Source organism: Diadema setosum, chromosome 11 (genome assembly GCF_964275005.1).
Source record: "Diadema setosum chromosome 11, eeDiaSeto1, whole genome shotgun sequence".
NCBI classification, from domain to species: Eukaryota; Metazoa; Echinodermata; class Echinoidea; order Diadematoida; family Diadematidae; genus Diadema; species Diadema setosum.
In genome coordinates, this window is record NC_092695.1 from 38,021,903 (window position 1) to 38,035,573 (window position 13,671).

General features: G+C 38.7%; 1 protein-coding gene across 1 annotated transcript in view; it reads right to left on the reverse strand.

Moving 5' to 3' along the window:
• Positions 1-419: 419 nt before the first annotated feature.
• LOC140235480 (gamma-aminobutyric acid receptor subunit alpha-2-like) overlaps positions 420-13,671 on the reverse strand; it is a 68,526-nt gene continuing 55,274 nt past the window's right edge. The window contains exons 4-9 of the mRNA XM_072315508.1: positions 13,091-13,314; positions 12,051-12,133; positions 6,087-6,242; positions 4,487-4,639; positions 1,759-1,982; positions 420-740 (exon numbers count right to left, since the gene is read on the reverse strand). Coding sequence (XP_072171609.1) covers positions 420-740; positions 1,759-1,982; positions 4,487-4,639; positions 6,087-6,242; positions 12,051-12,133; positions 13,091-13,314 — 1,161 coding nt within the window. The remainder of the gene's footprint in view (positions 741-1,758; positions 1,983-4,486; positions 4,640-6,086; positions 6,243-12,050; positions 12,134-13,090; positions 13,315-13,671) is intronic.

The following is a 13,671-nucleotide window of genomic DNA, read 5'->3' on the forward strand; positions in this document are numbered from 1 at the left end:
GCAGCCTGTGTCCACGCATTCCGTATATAATACACGAACTTATCGAACATTACAGGAAATAGCAAACTGTCGTCATTTCCGGGCGTCATTTACTGAGACTGATGATGATAAATTTAACTACTTTGCTATTAGGCACAACAAGTGACGATTCTGACACTGTGCACATCAAAAATCAAATAGAAAACATGAAAAATAATTCTAGTGAGTGTGCTGGAGTGCAGTTCTAATCACCCTTCTACTTGCGTCAGATACTTGGAACGACAAACCCCAATCCTAGCTAAATAATGGTTCAAAAAGTTTCCTACTGAATAACTCTAACACGATTAGTTATCCTACGATTACAATGCCTATAGGTGTAACACCAAATACCTTAACAGAAGGTCATATACCAAAAACAGCTGCAAAATAGACAAATCATATTAAAGCAGGAAAATACACCAATATAGAGCATTCATGAGGATAAAGCCTAGGGGAAATGCGATTCTGGAAAATTCATCAATCTTGCTGACACTGTTGAATGGTTTCTGGTCCTTGCACCGCCGAAGTCTACTGTTGCGGTATTCGGCATTTCCCGTGATGCAATTCCAAGCGTCGCTGCATAGAGTGGTTTCGTGATCCGAGTATCTCCGATCATCGTCCGAAGGTGTCCGAGCCACCTTCACCTGGTACCTCGTGAATCCTCGGATGAGCGAGAATCGCTTCTTCTTCTTTCGCATGAGAGTAGCTTCCACTTTTTCAACCTGCTAAGAGAAACAAATGGATCGTGAAGTTCTAGTTAAGCGCCCGTCGACGACACGGCCCCAGTGATGATCTCGACACGAAGTATAATGATGACATAAAACTTCATTCAACTACATTAAATAATGATTACTCGTTTGGTTAGGTGGCTCATGTCATGAATCACTGCTACTTTGTTGGATCAATGTTGCAAAATAACGACCGGAAACTGTGCGACAAATAAATAAATAAATAAATAAATAAACCAACCAACCAACAAACAAACAAACAAACGGAACAATCCAACAAGTAGAACCTAAGATGGCAGAGGAACTGTATTATGTAAGGATAACAGAAGCATGAGTGATCAATATGACATATATTGGAGAATAGTAGGAGAAACGTTTTTAACACTCATTTTCATGATAACATATCTTTTGCCTGTCAGCGCCTGTTATCTTGTCAGTTGACACAATTGCGTTTTCCTTGTTCATTTACTTGTGTCAGCATCATTGAAGGAACAAAAGATATATAATAAGGATACAGGCTGTCAATACACGTGACTATGACGAATTTGAGTTATTGCTGCTGCTACTGCTGCTACTACTACTATACTGCTACTATTTTCTTCTTCGTCGTCGTCTTCGTCTTCTTCTTCTTCTTCTTCTTCTTCTTCTTATTATTATTATTATTATTATTGTTGTTGTTGTTGTTATTATTGTTATTGTTATTATTATTATTATTATTATTATTATTATTATTGTTATTATTATTATTTTTTTTTCTGCTATTGCTGCAATCACCAGTACACCAACTACTACTACTACTACAGTACTACTAAAATATTCTTTGCAGCTTGCAATGTTATTCGATACTGAAGTTACGAGTATTCAATATCAAACCATTGGCGTACAGTTGGCGCTACATGATATCAAACCATTCTGCACGTCTGTGAGGAGTGCATATACGTGAGCGTCATTACGCATGTATTTCTCCCAGTGTGAGTGTGCAAACCTCGATCTCCACGTGGTCATTGATTACCTGAGCTTGTGCGAGGTCATCCTCCTCATCGTCGGCCATGCCGGGTAGCATGCCTGTCCGGCGCTTGGTGAAATAGTTGACGGTGGCGAATTCGAGCACTGCGCCCAACACGAAGACGAAGCAAAGGATGATGAACCAGTCGATGGCTTTGGCGTAGCCGACTTTGGGCAGCACGGCACGGGCACTCCATCCAAGCGTGGTGATCGTGAGCGTGGTCATTGTCCCTGTCGTACGATGGTTGAAATGAGAGCGATCGGCAGTGAAAACAAAAGCAAGTACAGCATGAGATGCCTATGCAACACAATAAGGAGATGTCTCAGTAACTCACATGACTTATTTCCCGAAACTTGATCTTAAGAGATTTAAAATTGTCATTAAGCAGTTCCTGAATCCTTTTACGACATTGCAAAATCATCGACGCTTAGTTATCTTGAATTCAAACATGAAGAAAACAATGATTAAACACTTATTGGACAAAAACTAAGGGATCAAGTTGCGTTGTTACGAAATACCAGTGAATATTAGTCAGCTAAGGGAAAACAAGCATGTATAACAATCAAAACGGAAGAACCCCCCCCCCCCCAAAAAAAAAAAAAAAATCCCCTACCATCACTATGGAAGCGATTATCATTAAACATATCTACACTGTCGAAAGAATGTAGATAACAAAATGTTGTGTAAATCTGCTGTGAAAATAATCAACATCAATTATTTTGGGGGTTTCACATCATTTTTTTTTTCTCTGTACATTTATCGGGACATTAGTGGTCCCTCATAATGATAGTAACCTAAAAAAAAAAAAAAAAAAAAAACTTCTTAGTGTTTGTTGTTAAATCTTCGTTTATTTGGTATTATCTTATCGGTTACCGTCACATCTAATCGTGACAACAAAAATAATCGTATGTTGGCAATGCACCGTACTCTTCATTTACTATGTATGTATGTTACATTGTATGCATGTATTATCTTTTTTTCTTTTTATCTTATGATGTCTTTTTATATCTTTATGTATGTTTTTGAAGGAAATAAAAAGCAAACAAATGAATAAAGCTTTCTTTAAAAGCAGCTTGTTTTATTCACTATGTTTCTGAACGAATAAACTCACATGTTGTCGAATGCTGAAAACAAGATAACAGTTCAATAAGTATTACCTGAGAGAAAAAAAAAGCGAACAAGCCTAAAATACTGAAATCAATCATCATCATCACCAGTGGGTGTAGCAGTCTTCTTTATTGTCTCCTGTGCGTCCTTTTCATCTTCCCCTCTTTCTTTTCGATTCATCGTTGGTGTGGTTGTTTCTCGCAAGATCAGATTTAATCAACTGAAACTCAATAGTCCGTACAAAAGCTACCTTTTACAGCTCTCAAAAATCAATTCTCATCAGAGATAGTATTTCTTCTTTTCCTCCTTTTGCGCACTTCGGTCGCACCATTTCTTTTTTTCTTTATAAAATCCCCAAACACCTGAAGTTATAAACAGTAGAGCCCAGGTAAGAATGCAATTGATAAAACTTCCAATTAGCAGCAAAAATAAGTAAGAGGGTTGGGAATCAATAACGAATATTCCCTCACTAACCTCCTTTTTTTCCATTTTTTTTATTAGATTAAAAAAAAAAAAAGAAGATGACGGGGGCACAAAAACCTCTTCAGATGTTTTTGATGTCTGTTTATTTTCGATTATAATGTGTCCAGGTAGTAAATGGTAGCAGTCCTTAAGGGCTTTCGCGGTGATGCAGCCGGTCGTAGAAAGGCTTCTCACGAAATCAATTTGGCAAGCGTCTCCGTGAGAGAAATAAAGATCGTCTGCATCGAGTTGTTAAGTCAATACGGATTCAATATATTTTGTTGAAAAAAAGTTTGAAACAAAACGAGGTAACTGTAAAGTATAGAAATAAAACGTCACCCATAGTTGTTTGCGTAGGCAAAGGATTCTTATTTAAAGAAAAACGTGAATTTGACGAGTTCTTCACGACAGATGTGATTTCCTCTAATAAACTATTTTTGTCCCTCTTACTCCTTTTCTTACATAAGGAATTTACGTAGCTAATTTCGAAGGTTTTTTTTTCTGTACAGATTATCTTTATGTCACTAATGAAAGTTTATCCAGATAAATAATACTGCTTTGATCCCTTGCTTCTGTGAAAGGGACTTTGGATAGAGTGTACAATGCTATGTGGTTATCTGTGCTAACGGTACTCAAAGAACACAAAGGATGAAGGGAATCGAGGGTATACCATTATGAATCTTCTGGCGAATCGCAATATATCGGAGATAAAGTGATTTTGAAGAACGTCACAATATGACATTTGTTTGTGTGTTGTTGTTGTTGGTTTTTTTTTCATGTGGCGAGATTTTATTTCGACATGGCGGTCGAACTTGACATCCACAATCCATGTGGAGGTAAAAGTTCAAGCATTTTCCGTACCTATGTTTGTTTTCTTTCCTGTCCTTGTCTTTCGTTCTCCCCCCCCCCCCCATTCCTCTCTCTCTCTGTCCCTCCCTCTCTCTCGGTTGTTCTCGTTTATCTATTACGACTTTCTGATGATGCCATTGACGAGCTCACTCACGGTCGCGAAGCCTCATTTGGCGAGTTATTGGTGAATGGAATAAAGGACGAAAAGAACGTCACGGTCACCCTAACTCCGCTATTCCAAGATGCCATTGACTGCGGACACCGCGCTTTACTACTAGATTGTCAAATGGCAATAAGCCGCACTGATGTCTCTTACCAAGGGCGACGCGGGCTGGAGTGGCCTCACGGTTTAGCCAGAAAGACACCCAGGATAGAGCGACGATCATGACACAGGGAAAATAGGTCTGGATGAAGAAGAACCCGATGTGGCGGGCGAGTATGAAGTCCACCGTCAGCATGGTTCGGTTTCCTTGAAATAAAGGCAGACAAAAAAAAAAAGAAAAAAAAGAATGATATTAACACGAAGAGAGAGAGAAGCGTATGTTTGTTTGTTTGCTTGCTTTTTATTTGTTGAAATGTGTCATTCTTAAAGTTCACGATGCCTTTATCTGGATCATTGATTTCATAAAATTGTAGTTAAATTTTGTCTACGTATTTTTCGTCTTGAACAGCTCAACAGGAACATGGGAAACATACAACAATAATGATGATTGGACTCTGCTGGATATTCTCAGATGGGCCTACCGGGCACAACTCAATCTTTCTCGAAGGTTATACAACAAAGTACTCGCGCATTATATGCGAAACAGGAAATCAAAAGCGCAGCATATTTCCTCTACCAATCTAGACAAAGGAAAAAAAAAAGAATGAAAAGCAGGCTATTCTATTACCTTCAATAAGACTTGGATAAGCTTGTTAAATTCTTGCTCATATTTCTTTTCTTCTTGGCTTCCGGGAATTTAAATCAAGAGACGATCTTGTGTATTTTGTGCTACGTGCAAAACAGCGTCATGTTCAGATGCAAAAAGGACATAGATATATCGATGTACTGTATCAAAAAGGTAGGACGCCGTCATGGCACAACACTGACGGAGTCACAGAGAACAGGTGGCGCTTACTAACCCAATGAGGTAAACGTGGAATAGTGATATTCAATCTAGGTTTCTAATTTACTTCGTTCTGGCAGTCTGGCAGATTAGAAAAACAAATAGACAGGAAAGTAGATCAAATCAACAACATTACTTTTACCATAAGGAACAGACAAGATATACATTCACCTTAAGTCAATTAAAAGGCACTTTGTACATAGAGGGAGTTTTCTATTTCTTCATTGCTGAACTTTGTTGGCTTGATAGATGTTTAGCTTCCTGTGTTATAAATGTTAGCTTGTTTGTTTGTGTGCTTTACTTTCAGCAATAGAATTACTTTGTTAGAAAACAAATAGTGTATGCTAATATGAGAGGATGTATGCACCAAACGTCGGCCCTTTTCGAAATATGTGTAGAATCTCCCAGACAGATCATCATTGTGAACTCCTAAAGATTGACTAAAATTATTGATGTTTTCCTAGCAAAAAACAAACAAACAAACAAACAAACAAACAAACAAACAAAACCCCCAAAATGGTAGCCTTCTTTGCACATCATCGTCCGTCATTACATTCAAATTGTGAAGCTGACTTGTTTTACAGATATTATGTTCACTTGTAACAATTCAGGCAATCTTAGTACGCAACAACCAGAGGGATAAGCTTTAAAAAGCGTCCGCCAAAAAGTTCTGGTCATATATAGTTCAAACAAGCCAGTTTCGGGGGACTTTTTAATTCTGCTGTGAGATTGTTTGGACTCCACTGTCGGAAAGTGATGCAAGTGTGAAGGGGTCTGCCTGCGAGACACTCCACGACAACAATTCTTTACCGACTGCTTTGGACGTCTTAACCCGATGATATCCCTTCCAGGTTTGCAGTGTAAACTGGGCTAGCCGAAGCTCGTCGGAGACCTCTATGGAGCGTGAGGCGTTGGCATCCGACGGGTACTTCCACACGTATTTGACGTCGCTCTCCGAGTAGCTATCTGGATTAAAATAGACAGTGTAGTGTAATGTGATGCACGCAATAAATTGAAAGCTATCTGGCAACTGTCGATAGACATATTTTGGGTCAAGCATGACATGCGTATGTTTTGCTGTTAATGATATGATACTTTTAAAGACAAAATGTTTGAAAATGTATAACTATTGACAGCAATAAAGATGAAAGAATTATTTTGTATGTGTGCTTGTTATGTCTGTATTCTCGTGTGTGTAAACATGCATGCGTACTTAAATGCGTTTGTATGTGCATCGTCATGAACGAATGCTAAAAAATGAAAAAAAAAAAAGGAGAATCAATCGACATCAAGCAAAGAAACGGAGCACTCGAGAAGAAACCGTAAACTTGGAGTTCGTGTAGGACTGCAATCAATGAAAACAATCAAGGGAAATAGAAGACTATAATTGTAGTCGATCGGGTAGACTGGTTTTCGGTCTTTGGGCCGTTTTCTTCATCATTTCCAAGTCTTCGGGGGAAATACTATTCCCTCTGCTAGGCATGCCTACATCCCAATATAACTCATCATCGGGGTATGGAGTGGGAAGTGGGGCTTCACTGGAGAATTGATCTAGAGGTAAGAGTAGGAGAAAATCTGAGAATGGAAGCGATTATAGTGGGAGAAAACCTGACGAGGTAGACAGAGCAGGATAGAGAGAACAGACGGAATGAGCGAGAAACATATAGCAGAGAGAGAAACATATAACAGAGAGAGGGAGAAACATATAGCAGAGAGAGAGAGGGTGAAACATATAGCAGAGAGAGGGAGAAAAATATAGCAGAGAGAGGGAGAAACGTATAGCAGAGAGAGGAAGAAACATATAGCAGAGAGAGGGAGAAAAAAATATTGCAGAGAGAGGGTGAAACGTATAGCAGAGAGAGGAAGAAACATATAGCAGAGAGAGAGGGAGACATATAACAGAGAGAGGGTGAAACATATAGCAGAGAGAGAGGGAGAGAGAAACATATAGCAGAGAGAGGGAGAAAAATATTGCAGAGAGAGGGTGAAACGTATAGCAGAGAGAGGAAGAAACATATAGTAGAGAGAGAGAGAGAGAAACATATAACAGAGAGAGGGGGAAACATATAGCAGACAGAGGGTAAAACATATAGCAGAGAGAGGGAGAAACATATAGCAGAGAGAGTGAGAGGACGGCAGAGAGAGAGAGAAGGGGGGGGGGGGAGTGAACTTTTCTTCATCTAAAACTAGGGCTAAGGTTATTGGTACCATAGTTCCAGGCAGGACACGATGATAGGTTTGAGAAGATCACCCTTGTCATAATGCAATCCAAAGTACGTGGTGATTGATTGGCCAAGAGATGGGAGATAATGGGAATGAGGTGGCGTCGCAGGAGTGGGCAGGTTGTGCTGCCACATCACTCGTCCATCTACTTCAACATGCGAGCCCTTCTCCCTCTCCCTGTTTTTTGTACTCTACTGACTCAAATCTTCATTGGATATACACATTTACCGTAGTCTTTCTGTGTTGGCATTTCATCGCATGATAATCCTTAAAAGTATTATCATATTTAATCACTACGACTTGTGATTTTCTTAAAAATTCAAGCATATGGACAATCGGTCTTCTTCTTCATCTTGCTTTTCTGGTTCAACCAAAATTGATTACACCCTGATGTACTCCCTCTCGCTCTCTCGTTTTCCCTTCACCCCCCCCCCCCCCCCCCCATCATTTGCATTTTCGGAGACGGTGCACATAAATGCATATTAATGTTGTTAGCAGTAAAGCACGGATTGAACGAGATAAAATGCAGTTAAAAACGTTAATGAAACACAAAGTTACGTCCCTAAGGCACAGTGTCTCCTTGATTCTGTTAACCATATAACCATTTTAATTGTCTCCTTTAGGTGTCATCCAAAGAAAGAACTATAGAAACCATGATTGTATAATGCTGGCAGATAGCTATGTGTATTTTTTTCTTGTTGTTGTTGTTGTTGTTGTTGTTGTTGTGTAGGTAGAAACGTTGATTTAGATTTGGATGCACCATTATAGTTGGAAAAGCTTCATGCTGCTCACGGGCGTTATTCGGATCTTATACACCTTCGCAGCTGATTCCCTTTCTTCCATTTTTTGGTACGAATGATTGAAATTGGTCAGCGGCCATGAACGTTGGACGAACTATCCAAAACACGGCCATCAATTTGGTAGTGGGTCAATCCCTAACGATGTAATCTCTTGCATCCAATTGTGGCTGATTGTGGAGCCAATATAAAGAAGACACTTTTTTTTTGTCACAGAAATCGAGGGCGATGCACTACATTTCTTGCTGATTGTAGAAGTCTGTCTCAGCAAGGCTTGATGTACTAGCATTATTTTCATTCTGTTCTCATTTTCCTTGTGCACATGACCTCATTCAGGTACACGCCGAGTGATTAAAGATACGAAATTTAATGGCAGAATTGCCCCATTTTGTTCTAACTCCCAAGATTTTGCAATTTCTGCAGTTTTTGGTTGCAAAAGGGCAAGTGAAAACGTTTCCTTATCAAATGTCCTGCAAATCACTGCGAGTTTTGATAGGGAGAACTTATGTGTTTCTTTACCTCATATACCACTGACTGGACCAGTTTGACAGAAATCCTTCTCCCAGCGTAACCATGGTAACCCTTATCATGTCAGGATTGACATTTGCAAAGAACAGCTCTTTCCCGCTGCAGAGAACTCCAATTACGACATGAAGGAGGTTGTTGAGAGAGACTAGACCCAGTCTCATTCTTCTCTATGAACCTTTTTCTTCTCCTTCTCTTTATTTCACAGATTGACATACAACATTCGTCACGCAGTGAGCTAAGGACTATTCAAAGTTATTAAAAGCACTGAAGTACAGTGGGTGTAAAGACGCATGGCGACGATTTCTAAAAGACAAAACATGTGATGTGTTAACAATGTCGTTTTATCGCAGATGACTATCTACAGTGGAAACGGAATTACGGAAATTTCTGATAGTGAATGTGAGCGTAAAACTTCTAGGTGGTGAACAACCTGTTTTCTGTTTGCCTTTTATTTTTAGATATGACTTTTCGGAAAAGACGACTCGTATTGTAACTCATTTTTTTTTTCATCATTATATATATATATATATATATATATATATATATATATTTTTTTTTTTTTGGGGGGGGGGGGGGGTTGGGTTCCAACTTTCTTTGCGGAATTCGTCAAATCAAGGCAAGGATCTCAAGACCATCACAAAGAAAGAATCTTTTACCTTTCAAAAATTTAAGGTTGGTTGCCAAGGTTATACGTTCATATATCTGGGACTTACAAAATATGAAAGATATAAAAATAGTAAAAATGGAAATGGAAATATGAATGAAAGAAATACGAATCCACAAAAGCTTATCTCCGAAAAAAAAACGGAAACCAATATAGAATATTGAGTGACTTAATACTCTCAACGGTAGGACAAATGGCAACAACAATCAGAGATGGGGAATATTGTGGAAAAGTGCAGTGGTATGCAAGTGGGAAAGGATGAAATATAGGTATATAAGAGTATATGAAAATACACCAAAGAAGGAAAAGACATGAGACAGATAAAAACAGAATTACTTAAAGTAGAAGGTGAAGAAAGAGATATTTTGAGAGAGGGTATATAAGGGAAAAATAAGATATATGAAGAAAGATATAGAGACAGAGGGAAAGAGAAAGAGAGAGGGGAGAGGAGGGAGTCATTATAGAGACAGAAGGGGATACGAGTATAGGAAGGAGAGAAAAAGAATTCGAGAAAGTGGAGAATGCAGGGAAGTTTTATCGTGAGAGTGGGAAAAGAGAAAAGACAGACACACAGAATATAAGCGAGAGAGGAACAGACAAAAAAAAATGAGAGAGAAAGAAAGGAAAGGAGGAAGAGAGAGAGGGGGAGAGATAGGGATATAGAAGGAGGGAGATAGAAGTAGATAGATAGATAGATAGATAGATAGATAGAGAGAGAGAGAGAGAGAGAGAGAGAGGAGACACCGTTGTGCGTCACTTTCTATTTATTTTGGAAGGCAATCCCGCGCTTTTTGCGAGAATTGAACGCGGCCATCTGTACTGTTTTGGGTTTCTGTCATGCCCCTAACAAAATGACCAGTCAGGGATAGTAGCGCACTGTTCTCTTATGTGTCACCCCATTTTCATTCTATACCCCCCCCCACCCTCCCAAGGAAGTATCCAACATCGCTTCAGTACCAAGCCTATGACGTTTTATCACGTGACATAATACTTGACATGAAGTCGAAAAAGGAGAGAGACAAATTTAGAACACTTAATTTCAAACAATGTGTCACATAAAGAACAAAAAAGATGATATTGGCAAATGACCAAGTAAGAAAACTGGTAAAAGTTCGTGAAGATCTCAACGTTGTTTTAGTTCATCTTTGTATTCTTACCAATGAGAGTTTTCTTCCATGAAAAAAAATAACAGATGATTGGATGACGCAATTTCTTATTTTGTGTGAATGTCAAGAAAAATTGAGCAAGTTACGTTACTTCAACGCTGCAGACAAGAGATCAAAAAGAGCCTTGAAAAAACAGCACATTGCCTGAAGATAAGCGGAAAAAGAATAAATGAATCCTGGCATACTTCAATTCGCATTTTCATTATATCGGTCAACGTAAGAAGAACGAAAGAAAAGTGGTATAGTGATGTTGTAGACGTCCTAGCGAAAACGCTTATGAAACAGAAGTAAGGCCAAACAACAACAATAAAAAGAACATTACAAATTGCTTGTTGGGATTGCATAGAATTTTGTCAGTGAGTAAATAAACAAAAAATGTCCTTCAGGGTAGTTCTTTCTTTCATAACATTAATGTACGTTGAGTGCATTTGTATCAGAGTATGAAGTGGAGAATCATACTGCTTTATCAAAAGGGATTTATGTGTGCATGTGGAAAGATCTGTTTCAATAAATCTGATGTGTCTGCATCTTGCGACTGCATTAAAGGGATGGGATGGATAGTTTCGGTCGAGATGGGGTTTCAGGTTTCCAACATTTTTGAGAGATCATGAGTAAACCTCTTGTATGCTCTTTCATATTCCATAAGTGGTTTCTAATCGACTCGAAAGAGTTCAAATTTGAAGCCCCATCTCAAGTCAAACTATACATACCATCCCTTTAAACCCTGTCTCGCTGTCTCTGTACGCATCAAATGGTGTGTGCATGTCATATGCGCGTGTGTTCTTTGTTCCTCTCAGTCTGTCTGTCTGTCTGTCACACACACATACACACAAGAAGAAGAAGGAGGAGGAGAAGAAGAAGAAGAAGAAGAAGAAGAAGAAGAAGAAGAAGAAGAAGAAGAAGAAGAAGAAACTTATATAGTCTCATAGAATGAATTCATCGTGCATAATATATACGGTTCCCATCTGAAAGACGGGTTTATACTGCAAAGGTTACAGTCAGCATATTACAATGAACATATTATTCTTTCCTATTTATGGCTAAGTATTGTTTTACAAGACTTCCCACACTAATACGCCACAGTAATCTACTTAGACATCAAGCAATAGTGGCCTCAAATCCTGCCATTACTCTTCAAAATAGCAAAGGCAATTTTCCATCTTCTCTATTACGTAATAAGACAATTTACTGTTAGACCCTGTATGATCGATACTCAGATAAATCATTATTTTCATAATTTTCCTCATCACGCGGTTGTGGCATTAAAGAAGAAGAAACGGAAACAAAACCCGAAGGAAAGGAAATAAATGTAAATGAGATCATAAGGAAAAAAGTAGACATAGAGTAATTATGTAATAATTTCCTATTGGTTGTTTGTTTGTGTTTCCGTACTTACTACTGCCGAAAGAGAGAGGGCAGACTTGCTTGTCCATGGGGTATTTCCGTAGATCCATCAAACACTGCGCCACCACCGTCAGCCTGTGAAAAGACGAATGCAGTGGATTACCTCATGCTATTCATAAGCAACAGACAAAAAGTCTCAAATATTTTGTCGCACTTCAATGATTATTTGAGTCTAGTAAGGAAGAAATTTCACTTCAATTTATTTCATGCAATCAATAATTGTGCAAATTGTACCAAATTGTCTGTCTTGAATCCATGTATTCTCTACCTATCTGCCCATCCATCTATATAGCTATCCATTGATTTATCTCTCTGTCTATTGATCTATCCATCCATCCTTCTATCTATCTATTGATCTACCTATTTATCCGTCTATCTACTTATTGGTCTTTTGACCTATCTATCTATCTATCTATCTATCTATCTATCTATCTATCTATCTATCTATCTATGTACCTATATTTCTACTTACTTTCTATCTATCTACCTACTACGTGTGAAGACACACAAAATCAGTGATATCTATAAACTATTTTTGTATGCATCCACTTCTATTTCTGACCTGAACAGACCTTGCTTTGCTAAGGTAAGTGTGATGTATATTTGTGTGTACAATTCTTTTCCGTTATTACTATAATGTGTAGGATTATTGATTAATTTGTCCTCTTTATTCATGCTATTTACTTCTCTTATCCCATACTGTAAGTGCAATGAACTGCAATATTCATTGGACAAAATATATCACATTCACAAATCAAAATTCACAACTGTTGCAAATTCCCCTGACTCCAGATCTGGCTGGGGGGGGGGGGGGGAGAGGAGGGGATGAGAAAAATAACCTCCTTAAAATCATACAGAACAGCTGTGATATCGATTATTCCAGTAAATTTTATTCTACGCATGACTTCATGCAGGAGCCACGTTGAGGTATTGCCACTTTTATTGCAGATCAATTTTCATCAATTTTCACTTAAGACGACGCTTTGGTTCTAAGAATCAAATGGTCGGTTTGTCTCCCGTCCGTGACGTCACCTTGACGTGTAGAGAATGTCTCCATTGGGTGATACCCTGAACATTCGATTGGGTGTGGTCACGCTGTGTTTGATGGACCGCTTGCCGTTGAAGAAATAGGTGTCGGGATACCAGATACTCTCTAACATCACCGTGTTGAGGCGGAGCTCGTCAAACGTCGTCACGTTAAACTTCAGCCTTGGGTCGTTCCAGCGCTGCCGAAAGAACATGTCGATGTTGTACTCCTGCGCGAGAGATAGATAAAATTGATAGATAGGTAGAAATATAGATAGATAGATAGATAGATAGATAGATGGAAAGATAGAAAGATAGAAAGATAGATAGATAGACAGACAGATAGACAGATGAAGAAAGAGACGGAGATAGAGAGAGAGATAGATTGATAGACAGAGAGAGAGAGAGAGAGAGAGAGAGAGAAAGAGAAGATATAATGTGAGACATATTGATTCATTGAATTTCCTTTTCAAGCCTCGAACATTAACCCCCATCTCATCAGTCTAATCTGAAAACGTAACTAGAATACCTCATGTCTCCTTGAGAATGTCAATATGAAGTTCATGTTCATCCTTACCAGGTGTCCT